Here is a 26308-nt window from a genome sequence, read left to right as displayed (position 1 = left end):
TTAAATCTTGTGAAAATGCAAGCACTCGGAAGAAGATAACTAAGTCGATATCTTTGCTAGAAGCTATGCATGCTATGCTAAATGCATGGGAAGAAGTCTCTCAAAACATAGAAATTGCTTTAGAAAATGTGGTTTCTTATTTTCAAGAAGCCACAGAGAAACTGCAAGCTATTTTTAATATTTCAGACATCAGTGAGGGAAATAATGAAATTTTTTTTTTTTGCATACTGATAATATTGAGATAGCATGTGAAAATACTGACTATGATATAATAGAAAGTGTTAAATGTGATACGAAAGAAAGTGACTACATGCTACCAGAGTGGCCCCAGAGCCGGTGCAATGAGTGAGGCTGCACCGGGCGGCAGAAGTTACGCGCAGCGAAATTATTAAGATTTAGCGAGGCATGAGGGCGACAGAATTTAAGAGATGCAGAACTACACTGAGCGTGAAAATGTCCAACAATTGAAAGACTGTTGACGAATAATATGAAGAAAACACGGATAGAGGAATTCTTTGTAAAAGTTTAAACTTTCATCAGGCAAGTAATTATAATTTTTTTAACACAATAAATAAGTAAATAAATAAATAATAAAAAAATCTGAAAGCCTTCAGATTTTACATTACGGCCAAAGGGGCGTTTTCTTAACGTTTTGTGTGTTACGTTTATTTATTAAATATCATGTTCTTCTCACTTAAACCATAAAATTCAATTCAACAGCAATATCGTAAAATAATTTTAAAATGAGCATATCTTTAGAATTTCCGATACACAGTCTCGCGCGCTGGAGTTAATCCCCCCCCGTACAGTGTTGCCATTGCTCGCTTTGAAATCGTTAAGTTTGTTAATCAAAAAATTTGTTAAAGTTTTACAAAATATCAAATTCATTCGTATTTAATTTCGTGTCAATCTCTTATTAGCTATTTAATAGAAAATATATTCTGAATGAATTAAAAATCATACTCTTATATTTTATCATTCAAATTATCGTCAAAATCTTTCATTCTGTAGAGTTAATAACTACTTTGTAATCCAAATGAAAATTCGAAACATATTTGCTGTTATTCCTTCCAATATTTTCGCCGCACAAATAATGAATTTTCTCATATGATGCTTGGTTTTAGAATATTGCATTTATTTTTATTTTAATGTCTCTAATACTTTCTTTCTATGGTTAAATTATTCATTTATTGTTAAAAATATGGTGTTCCATATGACTGTAAAAGTCATGCCAGACGGTCTCCAGTAATGGTACCATTCTCTCGGTGGGTGAGTGTTGGGGGGGGGGAGACTGCAGAAACAGAAGCCTTTTCATCTGGTAATCTTTACTACCTTTTTACTGTTCGCATTCAAGTGAACATGTATACTAAACTGGATCCTTTGCTTATGTTAGGGTACAGGATCGCCTGCTCGCGTGTGGTCTGTTAAATTACGTACTTGCTGATAGAAAAGTTCCAAAAAAGCATATCGTTATCCTAGCAACAGCTGAACCATGTACTATTTTCTTTTTCTTCTCTTAAACAAAACGCCAAAGAATGGCTGAAAATTCGGTCTGCTGCATGTTACTTAAGCTGGGCTGTAAGTTCGGAAAACTTTGTACAAAGCGTATCATAAAGAGGATGAGCCTATAAAATGCATGGAAGGAATATATTACTGAAAGTAAATTTGAATTATATATATAATGTCGTGTATGGGAAAGAAGCACATCGATTTATAATTTAAATTTATGTAAAATCCAACCTAAAACTGACGTTGCATTTCTCAAAAAAAATTTGAATGTTTACTTAGATATATTTTATTGGAAAACTTACGTCGATCTGATCTTAAATTTCATCTTAGTTTACATATAGCATATTAGAAACCATATTTCCTGTACCTTGTGTACTATCTTTTCTTACAAAAACTGTGATAAAAAATTTGCGTAGAATGCGATAAAAGGGTATTTAGTAAAAAAAAAATGGATTATTTGATATTGCAAAGCAAGCTACAGTTATTTGTCTATGAAGTAACGCCTCCGTGGAGGTCTTTGTAGTAGAAATTGGCTTGTTTTCACGTTATTGTTAGGGAAAACGCCTATGTAACCGAAACTTTTGCCAAGATTTGAGCTCGGGTCGAACAACTATTGCAGTGGTCTTATCAGAGGGGCAACTTGAAGCAAAGTTGGATATTAGAAAAAGGATAAGGTATTTCTCCCGCCTTCGTGGTGTAGTGGTCAGCACCACGAAGCCGGTATTCAGAGGCCCGTGGTTCGATTCCCGGCGAAGGCGATTGCTAATTTTTCATCTCTCTTGCTTCATAAAAAGTCCTAATGTCTCTACAGGAGGAATATCTTTAGTTACCTATTTGCTTATTAATAAACTGTAGTTATTTTTATTTGTAGCTACAAAAGTTTCTTATTAAAAGCTTATTGAAAAGTTTTAAGTTTAAACTTATTGAAAAGTTTTAAGGCTTATTATCTTTATTTAGTATTTAGGATATATTAGCCGTAATTTGTTTATGATATTTCACGAAAAAAATTAATTTTGTTTTCATGTATTAGCAAACTTTTTTTAAAAAATAAAATCTTATGAAACTTTTTATTTTGTATATTCTAAGATACGATCATTATTTTCGGGCACTAAAAAAACTGTCTTAGCCGTTGAAAATGTATTTTTTGTTTCTATAGGTGCAGAAATGTACATTTTTCTTATTCGTGTGTTTTAACTTGTAATTTGTAATCAATTTCCATGCTTGCAGAAATACCGTGTGAAAACTGTCATATGTTTACTATCCATCACGTATTTTTAGCTGCATATTTCAACAAGTCTCTTCCAAATTTTAGTACTTATTATCTTGCTAACAACTCATATTAGTATAAATTTCCTTTCTCAAAACTTGCTTCCCTTTTGAAGAATTTCATTATAAAAATACTGAGTATTTATTTTTCAGAAAACGAAGCCTTCTTTTTAATGTAATATAAAAATCAAAGTAATTTTTTGTTAAAGTATGACAATTATGGAAATAAAATTAAATCTTCTAATCATATAATTATAAAATAATAGTTTTAAAAATAATTGAAAAACGAATCTTCGTCTAAGCTTTTTTTTATCGTTTCTTTAACATTTTCATCACAATCGTTTCTTTCATCACAATTTTCATCACAATCGTTCATTTTCATCAAATCGTTATCACAATCGTTTCTTTAACATTTTGTAATGCTTATTTGCATACCAAAAGCAAAAATACTTTCCAAAATATTAGTAATATTTTCTAAAAGTGGATCGTGTGATAATTTACTTCTTCAATATAGAGGAAGACCAATAAAAATTTGGCAATAACGCGCCATTTCTGGCGACCGAGTTATTTTCGTAACCCTTCTCTATTCGGATAAAAGTGCTCTTTGTGCTTGTGTTCATCAACAGAGATCGAATCTCAAGCTTCCGTGTAAACGCACCTCAAGAATTTTATTACGCTAGTGGTTTTTAAAGGGAAAGGAAAAGCGAAAAAAATAATTATAAATATCCAATGAATAAAAAATAAATGAGAGCAAAAGTCGGAAAATATTTTTATTTTTTTAAGTATAAAATTAGAATTAAAAAAAATAAGATTTCAAACCAAATCTAAAAATATGGCCGTTGACTTTTGAGCCTGCTGGAAATTTTGGATAACACTTTGTGTACAAACGATGTATAATGATCAAATAGTAATTTAGGAATACGAGTTTCCAATTAAAGGTGTCGTAATTCATTTATAGTTCTCTTTTTTAATCGGATAATTTCGTTTGTATTTATAATTTACTCAGAAGATATTCAAAAACTATTTTTCTTTTTTTTTTACTTTAAGCGTGGCTGTGTAGTGGGAAGATTATATGTCGAGAAGAATTCTTTACTTGTTTGTTATTAAAGTTTAAAATAGCTACAGACTCACAATCGTAAACAAATTGTTTGATAGACTTTATAAATAGCTGTGTGTAAAGATGATGAAGATTAAAAGCTAGTTATTAAACAAATTGCACGGTTACAAATTTTAGATAAGATGTAATAGAAAAGAGAAAAATGTAAGAGTAAATTTCGATTCCTTCATTCATTAACAAACAAAAATGCTGGCCTTGGTATGGCCTCAACTATAAAAATCAACCACTTTTTTAAAGTTCTTGCAGAAATTTTCAAGAATAGTTGTCTGTATATTGTGAATAGAAGCATCACTTTAAATACCAGAACCCATTTTTTTTATAAAAATGGATTTTTTAGTTTATATTAAATAGTTCATAAAATTTCGAGAACTTTCTAAATACCACTCTGTAAATAGAAGTACCTCGCAATAGTAAAAGCAAAAATGTCTTTAATTTAAGGAGCCAAATGTCACTTAAATTTCCTGCTGGGAATTTTAGACCACATACATACAGCTTCATCATGTTACAAATCAATAACATGTTACATTCAACCAATGGCCGAGTAAAAGAGACTTCAGAATAGGGAAGGAGGAATGCAATCTGAAAACTTCAGTTTATTTCAGTTTATTGTTCCGAAAAGTTTAGCATTTAAATTTTAAAATATTAAAAAAATATTAAAACATTGCAAAGTACGGAAATTTCAAGATTGAAAAGAAATTGCAGTTTTATCCTTGTACGTAGATTTCAACTTAAAAAATTTGAAACTAACAAGTAAAAGAGACTTCATAGTGTAAAATAAATCATGAAAAAAATTAGAGATGTAGAACATAAAATTTTAAAATTATAATGAGTTGTTCAAAACAGCAAAAGCGAATGGTAGGGAAGAGAGAGTGCCATGTTATTATTTCATCACAAAATATATATAAAAAAGTTTCAGTTTGGAGAGAAGCCAAACCCACAAACTGAAAGAATAATGCAAATAATTATAAATTTCGGTACTAGAATTATTGATATTCATAAAATGCTTTCAAATTTAAAAAAAGGAGGGGGCGAGAGAAAAACGATATCAAGTTTGGATAAAAGCAAAGTCACCGCAGACGACCAGGACTTTGAAGCGTACTGATGTGCGCGTGTGAGTATTAGACATGTAGTTTACTTCGCACCATGTGTATATATATAAATTTAACAAACATTCTCTATTCGTAAAAAGCAAATTTAAAGTTAATAAATTTAAATGAAATTTAATGCAAACAAACAAATGATTAATTATTGCGAACTAATCTACAAAATCATATTTAAATTCTAAGAGCATATGTAAATCAATGCTATAAATGTGCATGTGCGTGTGTTATTCCCCCCCCCTTCTCCTTGAAAGCGAAAGTCTTGGCGACAGAAAAGCTTTTTTGAGAGAAAAAGCATTAAAGCAGTAAAATAAGAGAAATATAATATAGAAAACATTATCACAAAATTTTATACTAAATTTTTAAATAATAGAGAACATAAATTTTGAGTACTATATTTCTGACATTAAATGCAAAGATTTGAGTCCAATGTAGATAAGGTTTTTCTTTGTGGAAAGTCACATACCGATTTTGATTCTTCAGGGAAGGTTTAAAAACTTCGCACAGAAAATACAGAATTATAAAAAATTTTATACCCCAGGTTCAACCGACATGCCATATAATCATATGCCAGCTACTGCTGTATTTCAACAGAACTGATAACCTTGCGCTAATGGATAAATCAGTTATAAATTCAATATTGGTATTGGTACTGGTATTGGTTTCTTCGTTTCCCGCACGGAGCTCGAGTAGCATGCATCGTTACACCAATGAGGAGCTTGCCGACATGCATTTTATGTATGGGACTGTACAAGGAAATGGATTAGCTGCTCAAAGGATGCACAGGGAGCGATTCTCGGCTAGGAATCAGCCGGACTGTAGAACTTTCGAGAGCCTTAATCGGGAGTTAAGCACGAATGGATCGTTTTATGCGTCCAAGCGTGATACTGGCATTGGAAAATAATCCAGAATTCCTGCAGTGGAAAAAGAATACTAAACACAGTAGCGAATAATCCTTCTTCAAATTCGAGAGTTGTAGGACGTGCGTTGGGTGTGAGCCATGCAACTGTTTTGAGGACTTGAGGACTGTTAGAGGACTGTTTTGAGGAGACGGAATGCATCCGTATCATTTACAGAGTGCAAGCAAGACCCTTGCCGATTATCTTCCACGTCTCAATTTTGCGCGTTGGTACCTATAGCAGATTGCAGGCAATCAAACTTTCCCTGCAGATGTTTTATTCACTAAGGCTACCTTTACGGGGTTAGGTATGTTTAACATCCATAATTCTCATCCATGGGCTCATGATAACCCACATAATAACCTACAAGAAAGGTTTTTCATTAATGTTTGGCGGGTATTGTGCACAATAACTTAGTAGGACCATACATTCTGTCTAGTACATTCATTCTGTCTAGTACCATACATTCTGACCATACATTCTGTCTAGTCGTTTAACTGGACACACGTACAGCATCTTCCTACAGGAGGTCTTACCTGAACTTTTGGTAGATATTCCTCCAGCTGTTCGCAGACGAATGTGGTTTTAACACGATGAAGCCCCAGCTCACTTCAGCCGGAACGTCAGGAATCACCTGGACAAAGAGCTGGCTGAAACGCTGTGCAATCATTGCTTTAAAAATTAAAATTTGTAATTTCAGATGAATTTTCTCTCGTAGTTTAGACATACGATGGTTTTAGACATATGATTCGTGCCGAGAATAAGGTCGGCACCTCTTTGAGTAGTGTGTAGTGATAACGCTTTTCCGATATAACTGAGTTATTTCTGTTTCATCTCAACAAATATAACATCACAAGAACAATACAGTATTGTATTTTGCTCCATTAAGGATGGTATTTATTTAGGTAATTGTTATGGGAGTTATTTTACATTTATTTTAGAGAAAAATATTTTTTACTCAGGAACAAATGTTTGAACTTGAGCCACAAAGATAACGACGCAGATGACAGTGCTATAGAATCTCCTAAGCAAGGCATTTAAAGTGTGAAAACGGAAATATGGTGATACATCATCGCCAAATGGGATTAGCTTTCAACGACTGTGATGTTAATAAGTAACCCCTTTATTTAATTTGCAATAACGTTTTGGGCCATAGAAAGTGCAAAACCATCAAAATTAGAAAGGCTTCTTGAATCCAAGCATACTTCGCATGTTAAAAAAAGCAAAATAATATTTCGAATAACTGTTAAAATCTTCAAATAAAGAACAACAATATTTTGAGAAACAGACAACTTTTTTTTAAAGAGAATTACTCTCGTCATACGAAGTATCACACATGATTTCTAAAACTAAAAGCCGGGAACCATTAGAAAAGATCTTGTATTACCTGCTACTATTAAAATAGTAGAAATACTTCACGAAAGTAAATATAGCGGGGAAATTCGGAAAATACCTTGGTCAACTTACCGAATGATATATGATATGTTATTATTTACTTTATTTCAACTTATCAAACGACACTGTCGCCAATAGAGTTTCTGAAATTATCAATGATTACTTCAAGCAACTTATTACTGGTCTTAAAGAAAACCCAAATTTTACAGTTGAGTTGGACGAAACAATTGATATTCCAAAAGTACTTTGTGTTAGTATATATCGGATACATTTATAAAAAAAACATGAGGCATACATGTTGTTTTGTCTTAATTTTGAAGCAACATATAGCAAGGGAAGGCATTTCAAATCTCTTTAGACATGGACTTCGAATACAAAAATTTATTATTACACGCAATTGAGATTTTATTAAAAATATTATTATTTGGAAGAATGGAATGGAATATGTTTTTAGCTATCGGCAATTTTATGATTTAAAAATAATTGTTAAACTTTAATTGTAAAAATTATTATAGATCGCTTAAAACCATAGAAACTCAGTTTCGCAAAAGCTTTATATCGAATTTTGATTTCAAAACGTTATCTTGTATTCAAAAACTATTTTTAGTTGATATTAATGAGATTAATCACTGCCGTATAAGGCCAAGAAGAATTTGTTGAGCTGTCGAGTGACTCAGTCTTAAAACTCAAGTTTCCACAACAATCCTTTGACTGAATTCTGAATCAGAGTTAGAAGTGAATTTCTCAGTTTTTGAAATGGCGTTAAATCTTCTGCCATTCAGTACCCCATACTTATGTGAAACGATTTTCTCAGCTTTTTAACGCTTACTGAGTAAATTACTCAAATATCGTTCGACGATGCAACCTTAACGTTTTACTGATTAAAAAACCAAATATCGTTCGATGTTGAAAAACGTTGAAGATGCTTTATGTCCAGCAGTGTCAAATATTGCACCAAGATTTAATTTGTCATGCAGCAAAAAAGAAAGAACATCTGTCTCATTAAAACGTGATTTTCTTTCATTAATTTTTGTGCATTTGAAACAAATCGTAAATTTACTTCTTTTCATATGCATAATGTTTACCAAAAAAATAAATTATTTATGAGAAAATATTTCGTTTTAAATCTTTAATTTATATTTAATATCTGGTGTCGCGAAGAAATCTCGATGGTATAAAAGGGTCGTGAATTAAGCTGTTTGGGGGAAGTGTATCTCTATCATGCTAAATCTACTAGACATGTATCCAGATTTGCATTAAAATGGCTGAGAAAAATTTTAAATAAATAAGTAAATAAATCGTTCCCTTCTACTTATTTCCTTTGAAATTCTTGATGTTTCATCAATAACGTTTTTGCCGTTAGTCTGCTAAAAAGAATGCTTTCATGCTTTCTAAACGCAGATTTAAAATACGGGATGATGCTTTATAAGAGCATTGAAAAGTCGAGAAAAGTGACCTAAAGAAATAAAGTTGCTCTTGTGGATTTATTAGAAGCTTGTTTATTTTTGGATTTTGTTTTGGGGATAAATCATAATTCGAGCCGGCTCTTATTTTATATAACTGAACAAAAATTTCGGTAGAAATTTGATCTCGAAAATTTTATTTTTTACAATAAAATTATATTACAAATCGCTTATTAAATTTTAATTTATCTCTTTACATTTTATTTAATTTTAATTTTAATTATTTAATTATATTAATAATATTGATTAATTATTTTTAATTAAATAATAATAAAAAATGTTAATTATTAATAGTAATTAATTTGGTAATAATTAACTATTTAATTTTAAAAATTACTAATGATTTTAATAGTCAGTTTATTTATTTATTTACTTTTGTTCTTCTTTGTTGACGGTCTTCAGTAGGGCTCCGGCACTTCTAATTTTAGAAATTAAGCCCTGGATTTAGCTTAAAATTAAGTAAAAAAAAGCGCCTTAAATTCTCTTAAATTTTTAATGAAAACGCACTGATTTTGAGGGTGATTAGATATACGTTCCTTATTTTCACAAGCTGAAGTATCTATATTTGATCACTTCAAAATCTACTTCAAACTAACATTGCTTTTCTTTTCTTGGGCTGATTTTAAATTTTACGTTGGCGTCAGAGACTGGATCTTATCAATTAGTATTCTACGTATAAAGTGTCATTTCAAGTGTATGTTCTTCATAGGCTCTTGGGGCCAGCAATGAAAAGTAGATAATCTGCTTACTGCAAAATAAACTTAGTGTCTTAGTGTAACTGTGGGATCTGTCGCTTGTGTGACTATTCAAAAATAAAGCTGTAATAAAACTACAGTTTACTAAACTGTTAATTAAATTGGAGCTATGGCTGTCGCAGTTTTTGCTTAAAGGTGACATCGTAATGTGACGTCAGCTTGAAGGTGACATTGTAATGCGACATCAGCTTGAAGGTGACATTTGATGATAGTGGTGATCGACATTCTACAGGAAAAGGCCTGAAATTGTGGTCAGCTATTTCAGCCTGGTCTAAATGACGAGGGTGCTCTACTAGCAGTGTTGTCTCTGTTTAATTTGGAGATCAAGGTGAGGGCTGATAACTGTGATAGCTCACAAGAAAGGTTATCCAATAGAAAACATAAAAAATGCATACTTTTATTTAAAAAATTAGTTGTTAGGTAGAAAAATGCTTACATCTATTTTGACCAACAGTTTGATAATGAGAAATGTTCCCAGCTACAAATTTTGCTGAATAAGTCATTACTTTTAGACTCCACTTATTCTCGTGCCAAAGTGACGCAGTTAAACAGGCGTGACGGTATTTTTGAGGAAAATCTCTCTTATATTTTTTACTAACTTTTTTTTTTTTTTTTTTCCTCGACTCCTCTTTCCCCGATTTTAACTCTGTCCTCGGGAAGTACAGATGTCTACCGAGCATATCTTAGGCTTTCAAGAGCTAACAGCTGAAAAATGAGATGTCGTGAACTTCCGGTAGCCATGTCAACGGGTTGCGGAAGTTAAAATCTAAGTTACCATTTCCGTATTCTCAGAATTCTTTTTTGCTCGTCTACTTCATTCCCATTTAACAGCGGTGATGGACTCAAGAGGGAGGAGATAATGAGGGTCAATGGACCGCCCTGAGAATCTTCAGACATCACAAATGTTATATAAAATATTCTCAATACTTGAGCATAGCTTTGATAGGTAATAAGAGATACAGCGTTAATAGGTAAAAAGAGCATGGCTGAAAGCAGATTTATTCGAATTAACACTGTTAAAATTTCATAGAATTATTTTAGAACCTGAAGTTAACCTGGATGTTTCAAAATTTCTGCAACTTCTTTATTTTTTAATAAAATACAAACCAGGTGATCTAAATGCAACAGAAAAAGCAACAATTCAGTGACTCGAAATGTATAGCTATGATTTTTACGTAAATGCGCAGAAAACATAAAAATATTTGAAAAATAATAATTTTTATTAGAATAGCTTTCGCCGACAATTGTGTCAAATGTTTATACAGCATCACAGCGCATTTTGACGACATTCTGCACAGCATAGAAGAAGATCCAGTTGTAATTGCTATCACATGAAGAATAATTCATCTCAATATGAGCAGTAACGTCAGTCGACGTCTGTACACCAGTGACTTCAAATAGCCATACAAGGTGTAAGGGCTGGAGAACTTGGTAGGCATTTGCGGTGAAAAGAGAGACAGAGGACACGATCATTGTCAAATGTCGATCTGATGCTATTACTCCATGGAGCACTTGCCACACCTGCAAGGAAGGAATGATTTTCTCTTTAAAAGCATTGCCTAATGCAGTGCACCGCAACCTTTTCTCACCTGCAACGCACAAAAAATCTTTCTGGAATTTCGTGGCACACCAAAAGCTAATGTATATTGATTTATACACAAAATTTACAATAAATTTTTGTTTTTAATTTGAAAAAATATACAATTATAAAACCATAACATATTTATTTATATGCAATCATAATAATTATCAATGTGATACCTGCGCTTAAAAAAAGTTATATATTTTTGAGTTCCGAGTTATGAAGGAAGTGCCGAAAAAATTCAAATGCTGACACACTTACAATCACACACACAACCACACAACAGTGAAATATATAAAAACATTTAAAATAGACATTATTAAGGAAAAAGAAATTGTTATTGTGTATTAAATACATGATAAAAATTGCAAAATGTCAAATACATGTATTTGATTGCGGCACACCTATATTCTACTCATGGCACACCAGTGTGCCGCGGCACACCGGCTGCGGAGCACTGGCCTAATGTTCCATTCTGACACAAACAGTTCAAGTTCGTAAAACTGCTCGCAGCTTTTCTGTTCATTTCAAGAACCCCTTTTTTTATATATTTTATTTTATGAATAAAAAATTGCTGAAAAAAATTTTACAACATAAATAGGATTCTGTTTTTGAAACAATAGGAATTAAAGGTGTTTAGACACGGAAAAATAGTTACGGAAACAATGTAATCATTTCCTTTTACTGTCTGTCCACGGATATCACACTTCTTGTTCGTTACTATGCATGTGCAAGAATGATTAATTTTAATGGCAAAAAGAGTTATCTGTGACTTGAAAATATGTCAGTTTCTGTATTTACAAGAAATGAAAGTCTTCCTTTTTTCTCAGATGCGAATGGAAATTCCTAGCATGTTTCTAACGGTTGATCTCTGATTCGTGTGTGGGCGGTACTAACAGCTAATGTACTACAAAAACATGTACAGTGGATCAGAAAGTATTGGGTCAAGATAAACTTTCAAATATTTTTTTAAATGAAATTCAACTGTTTAATTTTAAGCGAATGTTTTTCTTACATGCCATATCTAATGACTAAATAAAATTTAAAATGCTTAAAATTATCTTTAAACATTATTAATAAATTCTAGAATTATACACTTTTGGTGTACTAACTAAAAGCAGTTATAGAGTTATTCTGATCTAGTAATTCTATTTTAATCTTATAACCCTACAGACGTGAAACGAATTATTGCTATGTCTGAGAATAACGACAATGTTTTGAGAAAGTTAAAATGACTTTTTTATTTAACTAGAAACATCTATTTAACTAGAATGTCATCAAAATAAGCAGAACGGTCCAAATTAATTCAAACGTTGAACAGTAGTCAAGGACTATACAATTAAATAATATACTAGAAGCTAAGCTCACTAATTCTACCTGTTGATGTAGGAAGTTATTCTTAACTCCATGATTCTACCAGAGGGTCAAAATTAAAGCATCGGGAGCGAGAAAACGCAAAACAGAATAATTACAACTGTAAGAGCTGGCAGGAAACCTTGTAGCGTGTACGCGATGCCAGAAATACTCTCCGTTTCAAATCTCAAAACCTCAGTTTAAGTACTCAGTACTAATTTTGCATTGTGATGAGGAATGCAGAAAGGAGAAAGATGCAGTAAACACTGAAATTACAAACAACTGCTTAATTAACATAAGAATCCCTACACAGTGATTAAAAAATTATTGGGCAGGCAGACAAACATTTTGTTAAACTCTGTAAATATTCCTTAATATTGTGTTGGGCGTCCTTTACATTTTATGACTACATTCAGCTGTTAGGCATGGATTTCTCCAGATTTTCATAAAACTTTTCTTTTGTTTTTTACCATTCATATCAGGGAAATGGAATTCATTTTTCTTGGCAATTTTAAATTTATGAATTCTAATTTTCAAATGATCCCAAATGTGCTCGATAGGATTGAAATCTAGATTCGAAGCAGGTCTTCTGATCACATGTTAACTGTTATATTAGTGATTCTGAACCGGAGAGAATTTCATAGTTTCAGGAAGAAATGCTGTCAGCTTTTTATTTACCTATTAAGCCTTGAATTTTAGTTTATGAGTTTAAAATAGCTGCTTTTATTCAAGTTTGGAATTTATCAACATTTTTTGTACTTTTTATTGTTTAATTTATAAAATACATTAAGAAATAATCTTAATTTAAATAAATGTATATGTATTTTTAGAGTTTTGGGAAGGATTGGAGGGGGAAGAGGATCATCTAGCAATGGTGAAAGGGCTGCATGGGTCAAAAGGGTTGAGAACCACTGGGTGTCCGCCGATAACATCGCGGCAAAATCATCGTGGGCGAAAACGTAGCGGAGAAAACAACGCAAGGCGTAAACGTCGTGCTACAAAACATCGTGGAAACATCGCAGTTCTAAAACATCGTGGTACAAAATATCGTCGTCGAAAATAAAGCGGTTCAAAAACTTCACAGTTTAAAAACATCGTCGACGAAAATATCGCGGTAAAAAATAAAGTATCGACAAATCATCGCAAGACGATAACATCGCAGACCTGCTTTTTTCAGGCTTTGATAATTGTAAATGGATATTCCCATAATGATTTGTGAGCGCGAGGTGGAAAGAAAGATAATTTTTACTGTCATATTTTTTATTAACTAATAAATTTTTTCTGAAAAGTAAGAAGGAAACTTAATACTTAAGAATAAACTGAAGCAGAACAAGAAATGATTTTCATTATAAGAGTATTAGATTGACAAAAGTGAAGAAAATAATCTCATGATTAGCAATTTTTTATAGATAAGGTCATGCAGTTACGTAGCTTCCTTTTTCTAAACATTTTTAGATTATACTTTTAATAAAAAATTACCAGTAAAAACTTTATAAAAAGTGATTTATTAATGACCTTTGTTAGTTAACTATGTCAGTTTAAAATTCTATTAAGTGCTATAAGTTGCCTTAATTTTCTATACTTAAATTTCCTTCTTACTTTTTCCGTAAAAATTTATTAGTTAATAAAAATATGAAAGTAAACATTATCCTTCTTTCCATCTTGCGCTCACAAATCATTATGGAAATATCCATTTACAATTATTAAAGCTTGAGAAAAGCATGTCTGCCATGTTATCGTCGTGCGATGATTTGTAGATACTTTATTTTTTACCACGATATTTTCGACGACGATGTTTTTAAACTGCGAAATTTTTGAACCGCTTTATTTTGGACGACGATATTTTGTATCACGATGTTTTAGAACTGCGATGTTTTCTCTTTGCGATGTTTTCTTTTTGCGATGTTTTCTCCCACGATGTTTTGTATCACGAAGTTTTCGCCTTGCGTTGTTTTCTCCGCGACGTTTTCGTCCACAATGGTTTTGCCGCGATGTTTCCGGCTGTAACCGAACCACTGAATTACACTGAATTACAAAGTCCACTTTCTGCAAATATGGGCATTATGTACTATATTAACTATTACTACCGCACATTGTGTACAATACATTTTGTAGTACTTTAAGTATTACTACCGTCTCCACACGAATGAGAGATCCACTGTCGTGCCAGAAAATTTCCATTCGCTGAGAAAAGAAAGATTTTCACATCTTGTAAATACAGAAACCGCCAAATTTTCCAGTCAGAGATCACCCTTTTTACCATTAAAATTAATTATTCTTGCCCATGCATAGTACCGAAGAAGGGGTGCACCCCTTCTCCCCTTCCGTGGGCAGACAATAAAAGGAAAATATTAAATCGTTCCCTTAACTGTTTTAAATATCTAAACACCTTTAACTTGTTTCAAAAATAGCATCATATTTATGTTTTAAAAATGTTTTGGGTCATTATCCTCATAAAGCTTGAAATTTGATAATATGACCATTTTTTGAGTGCTCTGTTTCAAAATAGCATTTAAATGCACAAACTTGTCCATTTTCCCATCAATTAAATGAAAATTTGCAGCACCAGCAGCGCTCATACAGCCCCAGATCATCTGGCTACCTCCACCATGTCACAGAAGGAGTAATATTCTTCAAGTTCAGCATTTGGTTTCCGGCCGCCCAGACGGTATAGCGGTTAAGGGAGCCTGACTGCGATACCGAAGGGCCCGGACTCGAATCCCGGAGAAGGATAATTATATAAAAACTGTCTGTCCCTTCATAAGAGGCAATGGGGGCCCACCTATTAGGTGCCTCCATAATAAAGAGACCACCACATCTGGCCTTAGGAGTGGCCGATGCCGGCATAGGCAAGTGCCTGTCATTTGGGGGGGGGGTATTTGGTTTCCGCCATATCATTTGTTTCCCATCATCTTCAAAAAACTCTCAGAAACAAATATATACTATTTCCAAAATTCTGGAAGCTTCTGAATATAGGCTACAGCGATTCGAAGTCGATCCCTTTTTTTTTTTTTTTTTTTTTCCTTCTTTCCCTAGCTACTCGCAATTTTTACGTTGGAATGGAACATACTTGCACGAAAACTTCAGTTGAAACCATGGTAAACGCATGAAAAGTGTAATCTTAGCTAAAGGATATTCTACGAAATACTGAATGTTTCTTTATTTTGATGTTTTTATTAAATATAAACTATGAGTTCAAAAATTCGAATACTTATGAGGTTCATTTTCAGAGCGTTTTGAATAAATTATATATTTATTTTTATTAAAAACGGTTTGAATAACTTTTTTCGAAACAAACAGCTTATCAATAATATGTGTGAAAGAAAAAGAAAAATAGGCATTTTGATAATATTTAGTAACTGATATTTGCAAATAAAACTGAAAAACGCAAGTGTCCGGGGGAAAAAAAAAAAAAAAAAAAAAAAAAAAAAAAAAGTGTGAGAAGTCCAGAGCTGTGTATATGGTACAGATATTTATGTAATTCGCAGGCTAGAAATATCACATTTTCTGTCAAAAATGGATTTCTTCATAATTCGTTTATTGAAAAATGGATGCATACTAAATGTTGCCAAAAACTGCAGTTTAATTATAAAATAGAACTTAATATAGCGTTTGGCCTTCAGTTATGTAGAAGTCTTCATGACTAATAATTTACTTATTCTTATTTTTAAACATCTCAAACATGCCACATTGCGAAGATTTCTCAAATTATTTAACGCGATTCTTGCCCTTACAGTGTGTCAAATTTTCTTACAATACAGAATTTCTGTAGAAGAAATTTCTTCTGCCATCGAGAATGGAACCCAAATGATAAAGTAACTATTCTAGGTCTGAAAACTATTAGAACTGGTTTCAAAAGCCTGTATAGAAATAATTATGATACTCGGTAACAGAAATAGAATTTTGTTCTGAAAGAAATCTAATCGAAGTCATTTCCTGATCAAAACCAAACATAGCTTTTGAATTTCATTTCTATCTTGTTCTAGATGCAGGTAGAAGTTTGGTGTGGTTTATTTGATTATGACAAACCTCGCGAGGGCTATGTGCTTAAGGGAAGGATACTTTTGTGGAGGACTTTAAAGGGGAACTGGTTCATGTCCACGTTATACTTAGGGGAAATCACGAAACGTCAGCCTATTCGCCTGGAATTGAAATCAGGTCTAACTACCAACTTTCAGCGACTTTACCACTCGTCCTCCGCTGGTGGGCTTGATATAGATAAATGGCTAAAAGGCTAAATAAATGAGCATGAAAGAGCATATGATAACTTGCGCTTAAAATGGTTTTCTAATGTAAATTATGCTAAGAGACCCATTGAGAAGACCAAGCGGGAGTCGAACCTACAATGAAGCTAGGAATTGATTTTATGCCCTCCGTCAGTGCCTGCGTTTTCTAGGAGAATATTATTTTACTTTAAAGCATACTTATATAATTAAGAAATCGTAAAAGCGAGCACGAGTCACACTAATTCATGAGGCAAGTTGGGTAGCGAGAGACATACAGCTTTGCCGAGGGGGGGGGGGCAAGTGGTCTGTCATGCCCGGGCGCCAATCGTAGATATGTGCGAAACTCTTCCCAAGAGAAACAAGATTTTTCCGGAAAAATCTAAATTTTTATTTTAATCGATTTCTAGGAAATAAATTTTAAATTAATAATTATTTTAATATAATTAATAATTTCCTTTTTTGATTTGTCTGATAAAATATATTATAAATCAATCAAATATCTCCGTTGTTTTTTTCTTTCTGAACACTATTTTTCTAAAATAGTGAAATATTTTTATTTTTTTTTTGAAACGAAATACAAGTGCAGCTCACGCTTATTTCTTTAAAACGATGGCCAACAATACACCATAGTATTTTGTTATATTATATGGCCTTAGACCTTGAACTATTATTAACTCGGTCGTCAAACTATAATAATCAATGAATAAGTGAAATAAATATAATGGACTTATTTCATTCGACTCCTGCTGTCGCTCATCGAGAAGAAATGTCTCAATTCTTTAGGTATGTAGATATTGATTTTACCAGCAGAAAAGTTTCTATCAAAATATCTTTTTTGGGGGGATTTATTGAAATACATGCTAAAGATGCAGCATCAATTAAAAATACAATATTAGAAAAATTAAATTCCGATCGGATTTCATTAACATACTGTAAGATCGCAATGTTATGATAACTCAGCTCACATATCTGTCGTTCAACAAAGAATTATGGAAAAAAATAATGAGGTATTATTTGTATTTGTAAACTGTGATAACCACTCACTAAATTTAGTAGGAGTTACTGCAGCTAAGCAGGATCCAGTCGTTGTCACATTTTTTAGAATAATTGAAAACATATATCTCTTTTTTCTCATGTTTAACATTACGATGGGAAATTTTAAAATTCTTTAAAGAAAACTGTTAAACATGAATCTGAAACAAGGTAGTGCCAGAGCACAAGCGGTTAGTGTTATTGTCGATGGGCTGGAAGACTTAATAGAACTATTATTAAAATTATTAGAGGACACAAGTGACGCTAGAAGTGAAGCTATCATTTTATTGAAAAATACTCTGTATTTTAATTTAATAACTTAAGTCCATTTCTGGCGTGGACTCTTGAGGAGAACTGACCGTGTGCAGTTCAGATTACAAGATCCTAAAATGAATTTTAAAGGAACATTACATGATCTTGAATCATTAGCGACTGAACTTGCAGAAATTCGAGACGAGATCTGTGAAGAAGTAATAGAAAAAGCTAAATCTCGTTGTGAAAAATGGGGTACTGATACAACAATCTGTGTTAGATGACGCCAAAAATGGCTGGAGAATTTGGCTGGAGATGTTGGCCTTTCCGCAGCAAGTGAAATTTCTTGCGTTGTGAAAAGTGCTCTTGATCACCTGACGCAGGAAATAAGTAAACGATTTAATACGACTATGTTATCTTAATTCCAAATTAGGATATTAACTGGACGTTGAAAATTTATTAAACAAGGATAATGTTGCTAAGGGTCTTGAAAAAAATTTTTAAAAATGTGGGTGATTTATGATAAAGATTCTAAGGGAACAAAACTCTATGTCGAAATATGTGACTGCAAGATGTTCCTCCGCAGTCGAAAAGAAATTGAAACTATAACTCCATAACCTTCATAATATGACCTTCATCCTGACCTTCATAATCGCTCATGGAGAAAATGTATTTCCAAACTTGACAGTTGCACTTAAAATGCTCCTTATTATTTCAGTATCATCTGCTAGCTGTGAACGTTCGTTCAGCAATTTAAAATTATTTTGGCATATCTACGATCAACGATGAGACAAGGTCGCCTAAGTGACCTAGAAGTTTTGAGTGTGGAAAGAAAAAAATTTGAAATGATCGACTTTGATGGTGTAATTGATAAAATTGCTTCATCAAAGGCAAGAAAAGTGTATACATAAAAATTAATTGTATTAATGCATTATAATATTATATTATTATTAATAAGTATATCTATTTATATAATACGTGTTAATGTTTTTCATTGTTTAAAAAGTGTATATTCTTTAAAACAATTATATTAAATGTGTAAAATAATATCTTTTTAATTAATTCTAGATGAGCGTATGTCTAATTTTTCTACTGACACAGAAACATTTCCAAATCCGGTCCTAGTCTTGAATTTTTAAACTACATTTTTTTGTCTCAAATTTAAAGCCTAACTTGAGCCTGTTATCCTGAAAAACTGTATACCATTTAGCCCGAAAAACTGTGTAGCATTTTGTAGAAGTAGTTTAAAGGTAATGACTATTCTTAATATATTATAGAGTATATTAAGGCTGATTATTTAAGTATTAAGAGTATCTTAAGACAGATTTTTATTATTATATGTATTTATATTCTTATTACCAGTATATTCTGTATATTATATTATTATATGTATTTCGGGGGGGGGAGAGCACCAAAAAGGTATTTTGCCCTGGGCACCAGTTATGCTCGCTATGCCACTACGCATATTCACTTCGTAAACGTGATACCGTTTTGCTGAAATTTTTTTTTTTTTTTTGTTTTTTTTGTTAATGATATTGTATTATTTATGATCAAATTAATATCATCATTACTTATATAATTTTTTTTTCGTAATAATTAATTAACCTCTTGAAATTTTTTGGCTGAAAAATAAAAATCCTTAAAAATGTTTATTCAGCTATTAAAGAATGAATAATAATAAAAAAGAATTATTTTTATATTTCATCTATCGTGTCTGATAGTGTTATATATCATATGTTTATTTTTAAAGGCAATTTTGTCGAACAGTCTTACGTTTGCTGCCAAATTTCGTAATTTACCTGGTATGTCAATTCTGTTACACATACATTGGTATAAATAATAATAATAATAATAATAATAATAATATTTTTTTTCTAAATTACCGCATTTTTTTCTTTTTAGCCCAAAGGAGCGTTAGGCCCAAAGGGCTATTAGTCTCAAAACGACATTTTGCGTCGTTTCACTTTCTGCTTTGCTTCACTTTTCAAACTGTTGCCACCAAATGTTATTGCCTTGTATTGTATTTAATAAAAATTAATTAATAAAGAATTTGAATGAATGCATGAATGTTTCTCGCGTTTTAAAAAAATTGTACGGTACCTAGAGCCATCAAATTTTAAATAACGTAGTCCTCCAACCGAACATGGGTACCTGCAAACCCGAATTTTGAATTTCGAATTTGTTTTATTATCTATTTCAAATTTTGTAAAACTTTGATCAATTTTTGATTAACAAAACGATTTCCAAGCGAGCATTGACAACATTGTACAGAGAAAAACATTTTTATCTTCAGTGCGCGAGACTGCGTATCGGAAATTCTAAATATATGCTGTTTTTAAACATTTTCTGATATTGCTGTTAAATTGAATTTTATGTGGTTTAAGTGCGAAGAACATGATATTTATGTAGTAAAGGTAACGCACAAAGCTTAGTGATATAAAATCTGAAAGCTTTCAGCTTTTCTTTTTAGTCCAAAGGGGCTTGGTCCCTAAAAGACTATTGTTTTCGTTTTGCGATTTCGCATCGATTTACTACAAACGGCGAATCACTTTTCAAACTGTTGCCACAAAGTGTTATCGCCCTGTGTTATATTTAAAGAAATTAAATAATTAAAAATCTGCATAAATGCATGTATATTTCTGGCATTGTGATAAAACAGCGGTACCTAAAGCCATCGAATTTTGAATGACGTAATCCTCCTACGAATATGGGCATGTGGAATACCAAATTTGAAATTTGTTTTATTATCGATTTCCTATTTTGTAAAGCATTAACGAATTTTTGATTAACAAACTCAAGGATTTCAAAGCGAGAAATGGCAAAGTTGTACAGAAAAAATTTTTTTATCTCCAGCGCGTGAGTCTCTGTATCGGAAATTCTAAAGATATGCTCATTTTAAAACTATTTTGCGATATTGCTGTTGAACTGAATTTTATGATTTAAGTGCGAAGAACGTGATATTTAATAAATAAATGTAACACACAAAATGTTTTTTTTTTTTTTTTTTTTTTTTAAGTCCCTTTGGATGATAATTTAAAATCTGAAACATTTCAGATTTTCTTTTCTTTCTTTTTTTAAAGTACTCAACGTTTTCCTTCATTCTCTTATATGTCCCTATTTCTTTTAACAATTATACATTCGCATTTTTCTGTGACAAGACAGTGAAAGAAATATGTTTCTTCCTCTAACATGTGAACAGAGATACATCAGCAGGTACTTAAAGAATGAAGATTGTTAAGAATGTCATTTTGTCATGTCGGAAAGATAAAGCATGTGTTTTTTTTATCATTCCCTGAGCTGTTGTAATTCTAAAAGAAACTCTCATTATAATAGCAGCCAGCCAGCCAACCAAACTAGAAAGATATCTTGTTTTGCACTCGCTAAGTCTTTCTGCTTTTAGTGCAAAAAATCAAACTTTGGTACGAAAGAAAATATTAATAGAATTTTTACTTTTGCTTCTAACTAAATAAATCATTTAAAACCTCTTAATGTGAAAAAGAGGCAAAATGTTTTTTCCATGATCAATAATTTTGGCTTGCTGTATTCAGACCTGTATGGATGAGTGCGAGACAAAGAATTGTGCGAGAGATACTCCATGCACTAACCGTCAGCGGTTAGAAGCGCTTTAATTGTAAAAGCGCTTTAACTCTTTATCTGTCAATTTCATGTAAAGATTCCTAAATTTTAATAGCTGAATGGAAATAGAACAATCTGTTCAAAAAGTATCTAAGGAAATGTTAAATATACATCAACAAACTTCACAAACTATTCAAAAATCTACAGTTGCATATATTCATAGCCAAGAATTTGAGGTCCATTTAAATAAACATCCCAGGTTATGTGGAACGGTAAAGAAAGTTACAATTTTGTCTTATCTTTCACGTTTGGTTATTAATGCAAATTAGTCTTCCTATTAATTTTATTTTTATAAATAATGTTTTATACGGAAAAGAATTTTTTTATAAGTCCATACATTTGCATGATTTTAAAATCATATATTTTAAATGCGTAAATGTCAGTCAAAATGTATTATTCTGTTGATGTAATTCTAAGTATTTTTGTGTTTAGGTTACTGTCACGCACAATTTAATAAGTGCTTATGAACTGTTAAAACATGTAACTGTCATTGCTCCAAATTATGCTACTGTTGAAGAATTGAAATCATTTCATTCTGAAGAATATGTTGAATTTCTGAGAAAGATAAATGATTTGTCTGAGGAAGAGTTATTGGATGAAGAGGAAGAAGAAATGGAAAAATATGGAATTGGTTTGTGTTATTTATAATAATTTAATATAATTAATTTTTGCTTTTTCATATTTTAAGAGACTATTTATCATGTGAATTTTGTTTTTACTGGAATGTTCACTTTCCTCTTATGTGCCATAAATAATATAGTTCTGTGTTCAAGAGTGATTAGTGCGTAAAACATTTACTGAATTTTATAAGGTCTTTGCTATATATAATAAGTGTTATCTAAATAAAAAATTATTCTCTTTCAGAAATTTATGTTGAATAAATTAAATGTATTTTTTCGTAACAAAGTATAAGTGGAAAATTATTATCTCCTTATTTGTATAACATTCTATGGAATATTATTAATTTGTAAAAAGTTTTCTTTTTCTGGGATGTTTTTAAATAATGGTAGTGTTTTGAAAACACATAAGTATCTGTATAATTCTAAGTATCATTAGTATCTGTATAATTAATTCTAAATCCAATCATTATTTGATAATTTTAACAATACTTACAATTTTTACCATATTTTGATTTGTAATCTAAATTAAACAATAACATGTTAAATGTTCAGTTCATCATCATCCAGAGTTTTCCTATGTTTAAGCTGGAGAATTCTAAAAATTCTTGTTCTGTTATGGTAAAAAAATATGATGACATGATCATATATAGTATGTGTAATATTCAATGTGTTATATTAATTTGATGTATTAATAATTGATGTATTACAGAAGGCTCTTATGCTAATTTATAAATTTTAGGACAAAGATATTACAAAGTTGAATATTATTGGAAAAGAATTCAATTTAATTTTATACATGTACATTTGTCCTAAAAAAGAAATTTGTATAATATGATTTGTGTAATATGGCTTAAATGTAGCATTTTGCATTTGAAATCTCATTTGCTTAAAGAAATAATGTTGTAATAAGATTTATTCACTTTTGTTAAGTACTTTTTGTAGGATATTTTAGTAGGATCTTGTAGCTTTAGTTTAATTCTACAAAGGATTTGTATATTTTTTAAATCTGAATTATTATGCTCATTGATTGTAAATCTTCAAAGCATTTTCATTATTATTTTTTGTAGTTAAGCTTTAAAAATTACAATGTTTTCCTCCAGTTCTTTTTCAGTGTTTGTAAGCGTTATATTCTTTTTAAATTTAAGTGAAGAAAAGTGTAATTTAATGTATGCAGTTTGGGGTTTAGGTGTTTGTAGAATGTGTTTATTTATTAATGTTTTAATAATGTTTATAGAAGATGACTGTAATTCTGTATAGCATTTTTTTTTTTTTTGTGTTCCTTGCTTGTTTTCTTTCTTTTTTTTTTTTTTTTTTTTTTTTTTCAAGGGGGATGATTTATAATGGAGGAAATGTTCAAAATAAGAACTATACCTTAATTTATAGGTTATGACTGTCCATTTATACCTCAGATATTTAATGCTGCCTCAATGATTGGTGGAGCTACTTTGACTGCCGCCAAAGCCTTGCTTAGTGGAGAATATCAGACTGCAGTAAACTGGGGAGGAGGCTGGCATCATGCAAAAAAGTATTTTCTTCCTTGTTTAATAATTATAAATAATAATTAAAAAAAGAAAAAACTTTCTTTGGAATTATTAACTGCTTTGCAAAAGGGTTAGTCCCTTATCAAACTTCTGTGTCTGTGTGCATAATGCATAAATGTATGTGTTCTTAAGTATTAAAACACAGTTTTTATTTCAGCTTTTTAGGTAAGACATAAATGTAGCATTTTTCTTCATAAGTAGTATGTGGTAATTATAATATGTGATAAAATATGCTGTAAGGATCACATGTAGGAAGTAAAAATTATATATTATTGAATTTTTAACTTTTATTCCTTTAGGTGCTTTTAGCATAAGTTTAATTAATGTGTAGTCAAAAGTCTAATTTTAATGTAAGTAGTCAATTATTAGTGTAAAATTGTTAGTTTTTTTTTTTTTTTTTTTTTTTTTTTTTTAATGTTGAGAAGTTACTTTTACATTGGCATTTATTTATGAGTTGTACCTTCATATGTATTTTTTTGAAGGATAAAGTACTTTTTTGAAGGATAATATGTATTTTTTGAAGGATAATTGACATTGTGAATTTTTAGCTTTCAGGAGTTTGTGGCCAATTTTCCATTATTTAATATAATTGCAGTAAATAATAATTTCATATGATAAGTTTATTTTTGTGTATAGGTTGAAATTCATAAATGATAGTTATAAGTTTTATTTTTAGTTTTTGGCTACTTTGAAATAAATAAAGTTATTTTCTAATGCATTTGTATTAAATTTTTAATTTATCATCCTGATTGAATAATGTCTGTATCCCACTCCCTTTTTAACTCTAAAGCTTTCTCATTTCCATGCTCTTTAGTTATTTCTTTTTTTTCTTTAGTTATTTCTTTTTAACTCTAAAGCTTTCTCATTTCCATGCTCTTTAGTCATTTACTTTAAATTCAATCTCTTTTCATATTTAATGTCAAAAGAGATTGAATTTCTGCTTTATTCCTCAGTTTTATCCTCTTATGATTATTGAAAAGACATCTCTTTAATGATATTAAAGAACTCTAAGGGGCCACAAGATCATGTTTTTTTACTACATAGAAGCAAATGTAGTTAATTTCAGGCTTTGCTAGTTTATGCCACTCAGATTATTAATGCAAAAAATATAAACCAAATAATATCTTTGTCTTTTGCTTTCTTTAAAAAAATTATGAACAAAGTCTCATTATTTGTTATATTTTTTAAGGCATTTTAACAGAAAAGTTTCATATATTGGAAATCATTCAAAAGCTGTTAATGAGAAAAAAGCAGTAAATACATTTATTATTTAATATATTTGATTTGTTCTGTTTTATATGATCAGTTAAGTTTATCTTGAAGGAAGAATAGTTCTTTGTAACATATTTTATTTGACTTATTTGGGAAAAAATTTATTATAGCAATTAGATGTATAAATGATTTTGAAGAGATTTTTTTTTCATTGATAAAGAGCTGTTAATAGTCATCTGCCTGATTTTACTTTTCCTCCCTTTTGAACTACTAATATAGCAGTTGGAAATCTATGAATTAGAATAATATATAGAGTGGTGGCCAAAATTGTGGACACTTTTGGAAATTTTTATGTTTTTGAACTTTGTATGCTTATAGAAAACGCTACGTTTCACAAAATACAAACTTGTATATATCATTTTAAAGAGAATTTATTACTAAATTCAATACAAAACACAAAATTCAATTATTTGCAATATAAAAAAGTTAAATGATAATAGTTATCGATACACATTAGATAGTGATGATTGCAGTGAGTTATCAGTACTTAGTAGGGTACCCTATATTTTTTATCACAGCTTCACATCGACGTTTCATTGAGCTGACAAGAGTTTTAAGCTCTTCTTTCTTTATTATATGATGCCAGGAAACAATTATAGCCTCAATTAGTTCCTTTTTATTTGATGGGCGCCTCATTCGGACAAGTTTTCAAACGGTGCCACAAATTTTCGATAGGATTGAGGTCAGGACTGTTTTCTGGCCATGACAACAATTTAATGCTCTTTGTACGAAACCACTCTTTTGATATTTTGGCCGTGTGGCAAGGAGCAGAATTCTGCTGAAAAATAAACGAAGCATTGTTGGGAAAGAGATCTCTGATGGAAAGTAGAAGTTTTGGTTCTAGAATAATGTCAATGTATTTTCTGGCATTCAGTGTCCCATCGATCACATGAAGGCGACCAATACCATCTGCTGACATGCATGACCAAATCATAACACTAACTGGGTTTTTCACAATTGCTTGAATGCAGTGAGGATGTAGCTCTTCTCCTATTCTACGTCTTACATATTTTCTCCCATCACTACCGAATAACGATATCTTAGTTTCATCACTCCATATAACTTGTGACCACTGATCATCTGTCTAATTAATGTGTTTCTTTGCCCACTGTAGTCTTTTTTTTTCCTTGCTGAAATTTAAGATAAAGCTTTTTTCGTGGAATTCTACCTCTCAGTCCAACATCTGTTAATCTTCTCCTGATTATTCTTGAACTGACAGAAACACCAGCATCATTCAGATCACTTCTGATGGCCGCTGATGACATTTTTCTATCTTGGAGATATAGTCTT

The 26308-nt window shown here is 31.2% G+C and overlaps 1 protein-coding gene across 3 annotated transcripts in view; it reads left to right on the top strand.

The window, feature by feature from the left end:
* LOC118182422 (histone deacetylase 8-like) overlaps positions 1 to 26308 on the top strand; it is a 183367-nt gene that overhangs the window by 102592 nt on the left and 54467 nt on the right. For 2 of the 3 annotated variants that reach the window (XM_085811523.1, XM_085811524.1), the window contains exons 3-4: positions 22018 to 22216; positions 23589 to 23730. In XM_085811523.1, coding sequence (XP_085667649.1) covers positions 22198 to 22216; positions 23589 to 23730 — 161 coding nt within the window. In that variant the 5' untranslated portion in view covers positions 22018 to 22197. Of the gene's footprint in view, positions 1 to 21551; positions 21798 to 22017; positions 22217 to 23588; positions 23731 to 26308 lie in introns of those variants that run through there. The other variant, XM_085811522.1, reaches the window with a different exon arrangement.

This window comes from Stegodyphus dumicola, chromosome 2 (assembly GCF_044657685.1).
Source record: "Stegodyphus dumicola isolate Sdum_Otavi_A_Nest chromosome 2, ASM4465768v1".
Taxonomy (NCBI): domain Eukaryota; kingdom Metazoa; phylum Arthropoda; class Arachnida; order Araneae; family Eresidae; genus Stegodyphus; species Stegodyphus dumicola.
The sequence above is the reverse complement of the archived record's forward strand: the minus strand, read 5'-3'. Positions and strand labels throughout refer to the sequence as shown.